At 57.3% G+C, this 3624-nt stretch overlaps 1 protein-coding gene across 1 annotated transcript; it reads left to right on the top strand.

Annotated features, from left to right (window-relative positions):
- Window positions 1-238: 238 nt before the first annotated feature.
- CHP2 (calcineurin like EF-hand protein 2) lies at window positions 239-2664 on the top strand (the record flags this gene model as incomplete). The annotated part of the gene is made up of 7 exons (XM_082670607.1): window positions 239-321; window positions 737-809; window positions 920-1000; window positions 1127-1257; window positions 1447-1508; window positions 2290-2412; window positions 2611-2664. Exons 1-7 carry the CDS (start codon window positions 255-257, stop codon window positions 2662-2664), a joined length of 591 nt encoding a protein of 196 aa, XP_082526733.1. The 5' UTR covers window positions 239-254.
- Between the last annotated feature and the right edge of the window lie 960 nt (window positions 2665-3624).

Genomic DNA, 3624 nt, shown 5'->3' with positions numbered 1-3624 from the left:
CCCCTCCCCTCCCCTCCCCTCCCCGCCCGACCTCAGAGTCTCGGGATGCAACTGCGCGTTCTTCGCTCCCGCCCCGCTGACCCCGCCACACTGGCACGGTTTTCTATTCGCCCGGGTCGCGGGTGGGAGGCGAGGAACGGCGGGGTTCAGGAGCCTGGCTCCCCGCCAGGGCTGTGGCCTTCGGCCCAGGGGCCACCAGGCGGCCGCGCCTGCGAGGCGGGAGGGGAGGACGCCGGCCCCGGCGCAGCTCGGCCATGGGCTCCCGCAGCTCCCGCGCCGCCAGGATCCCCGACGTGGACAGCATCCAGCGGGAGACCGGCTGTGAGTGCGGCGCATAGCGCCCGGGGACCCGGTAGGGTTCCGGGCGGCTCCGGGGGAGGGTCCCGGGGCCGGGCGAACCTAGAAGATCCTAGCGGCTGGGCTCGCGGGCGTGGGGCGCGTTCACTCAGGGGTCCCGGCTCCGGGCTTGCGGGCACCCAGGTAGCCTCCAGCCGGGGTCGAGGCAGCCTGCAGGACCGGAGGCGGATGGAGGGGTGGCTTTGGTCTCTTTGGGTCTCCCGGATCTCCCGGGTCGCACCCCGCCCGCTCGGCCCCGGGGCCCGGGTGGAGCCTCCCTCCAGCCAGCCCCCCGCCCCCCGCTCAACCCCCGCGGCCGCCTTGGGCATGGAGCGCGCCCCAGGGTTCGGCCGCGTCCCCAGAGTCCTCGGGGAGTCACCGTCCGCCTCCGCCCCCGCAGTCTCGCAGGCCAGTCTGCTCCGCCTCTACCACCGGTTCCGAGCGCTTGACAAGAATGAGAAGGGCTACCTCAGGTGAGCCGGAGCTGGCCTTCTGACCTCTCACCTCTGCCTCTCAGACCCCGTCCCCTCCTTGACCATGTTCCGTCTTTGCCTCACCCCCACCTTAAACTTTGACTTTCCAGCCGCGTAGATCTGCAGGAGATCGGGGCGCTGGCCGTGAACCCTCTGGGAGACCGCATTATAGACAGCTTCTTCCCTGACGGGTGAGCCTCGCCGCGGGTGGGGAGGTGGGGGTGAGAGCTTGTCGGGGGAGGTTAGCAACTGAGGCAGAGGCAGGGCCACGGCGACCACCGCGCCTGCACCATTGCCTGCCTCCCCCCACCCCCCAGGAGTCTGCAACTGGACTTCCCAGGCTTTGTCAGAGTCCTGGCTCACTTTCGACCTGTAGATGTTGAGGACCTCAGAAACCGGGACCCCCAGGAACCCGAGCCCCTCAACAGCAGAATGAACAAACTTCGCTGTGAGTCTGTGCCCCCTACCCGAGTGAGACCCCAGATTGACCATACCCGTTGAGAGGGCCCAGGCACCTTCCACTCCCTGTGTGGGCCCATTGGTGCCCCCCGCACCCCCCACTCCTCCAAGGTGAACTTGGGAGGGAAGAGAAGCAGGGAAAACCCACCTTCCTTTTTCCCCTCCACTCTCTTCCCAGTTGCATTCCAGCTCTATGACCTGGATCGAGATGGAAAGATCTCCAGGCATGAGATGCTCCAGGTTGGAAGAACCCAAGGGAAGGGGGGTGTGGTAGAACGGAACGGCTGTGGGCGATGGAGGGATGATTGGTGGGTGGGAGATGCAGATGACTGGGGTGTTGGGCGGGGAATAGGAGTGGGTGGGGTTGGAGTGTGGGTTCGTTGGGAGATGGGATGGGGAACATTTGGGTATGAGGTTGGAAATAGATCAGTAGCTCTCAACTGGGGGTGATTTTGCCCCCTGAATGACACTGGCAATATGTAGAGACCTTTTTGTTTGACGGGGTGGTGCTCCTGGGACCTAGTGGGTAGAGGTCAGGAACACTGCTAAACATTTTACAATACCCAGGGTGGTACCCTGGGTACCAGGGATACAATACCCCTCCCCCCACCGAAAGGCGTTATCTGGCCCCAAATGTCAATAGTGCTGAGACTGAGAAACTCTGGGATAGATGTGATGAGGTGGGGGATGGATTTGGGACTAGTTGGAGGATGAGATGGGGGATGGGGTGGAGGATAGGCAGAGATTGGGTTCTAAGGTTGGGCTTGAGTAATGAACTTGGGCACATTATTGAGATGAGAGTGGGATAGTGAATGACAGATGGGGGGGTTGGATGGAGAAGCAATGGGGGAATTATTGGGGGCTGTGGTGGGAAGTGACTGGAATCGGGAAAATGAATGAGGGATGGATTACAAAATTGGCACTAACATTTGGGGTGATGCGGACAAGGTTTGGGGGATGGTGTCAGTAGTCTCTGCGCCTCCTCCTTATGGCTGTCTCTGTCTCTTCCTCCACCACCCAGGTACTCCGGCTGATGGTTGGGGTACAGGTGACAGAAGAGCAGCTGGAGAGCATTGCCGACCGCACAGTGCAGGAAGCTGACGAAGATGGGGATGGCGCTGTGTCCTTCCTGGAGTTCGCCAAGGTCAGGATGCCCTCAGGCCTGGGAAGTTGAGACCAGGAGTCCCTAGGACAGGTGGACATGGGAAATGAAGTTGGAAGGAGGATGGCAGAAAGAGAGGGGGTCCCCCAGGGAATCATGGGGCCTGGGGGATGGGAGAGGAGGCTGGAAGCATAGAGGTTTGGAATTCAAGCCTCTTGACTACCACCCGTCTCCCCGCAGTCCTTAGAGAAGATGAACATCGAGCAGAAAATGAGCATCCGGATCCTGAAGTGACGCCCTTTGTGCCATGGGTAGCTTACATGGACCAGTTCTGCCTGGGACTCCTCCTCATGGAGGCCCAGCCCCAGTGAACTGTATTCTTACTTGAACACTGAGCTCTAATTAGGACCAAGGAGAAAAGCTTGGAGGGGTGTTTACCAACTCATTTGATCTCAGATCTGTGAATCAGCCAGAAAATTTTTGGTTGCAAGTGACTGAAAACCCAAATCAAAGGGATTTCAGTTAAAAAAGAATTTTATGGGCTCATGTATTGAAAAAGTGTGGAAGTATCCAGAAAACTGGGAAGGTCTGGAAGTGTCTCAGGCACAGCTGAATCCAAGGACCAAGATGATGCTATCAGGACTCAGTTATTCTCTGTCTCTCATCTCAGCTTTCTTTTGTGTTGTATTCGTTCTCAGGTGGGCTCTTTCCTTGTAGTGGAGGATGGCCACCAGCAGTTCCAGGCTTCCGTCCTACTAGCCTAGTAATGCAGAGGGAAGAGATTTTCTTGTTCAATAATTCCAAGCAAAGAGTCTCATTAGCCCCCCCGGAACCTTGTCCTTTCTCCAGGGGAATGGAACTTTCTGTTTGGCCAGGACTGTGTCATGTGCTAAATGCTAGAGCCAGGAAGTAAGGCCTGAGGAGGACTCAAGATGGGGTAAGGGATGGTTGCTTAAAGGAAAATGCAGGGCTATTATCAGAAGGGGAAATGATGCTGGTCAGGCAAAACAAGATATCCATTAGTGTTAGGCTGACCAAATGGAGGGATCCTTGAAGTCTGGCTTCTTAAGTGGGTTTTCACTGATGAAGGTGGGTAGTGGGGGAAGAGGTGATGTAAAAATAATAAAGAAGACATACCTTCCTAGAGTATGAAATAATTAAAAGGTTTGGAGAGTACTTTCATTTTGTTTCACGGTAAGATGTTCAAGCATTGGCATATCACAGAAGAGAGTGTAAAAGTCACATAACATCATG

The sequence above is a fragment of the Grampus griseus genome, assembly GCF_964374135.1.
Source record: "Grampus griseus genome assembly, chromosome: 14".
In the NCBI taxonomy this organism is placed as follows: Eukaryota; Metazoa; Chordata; class Mammalia; order Artiodactyla; family Delphinidae; genus Grampus; species Grampus griseus.
This window is presented reverse-complemented; position numbering and strand designations above follow the sequence as displayed.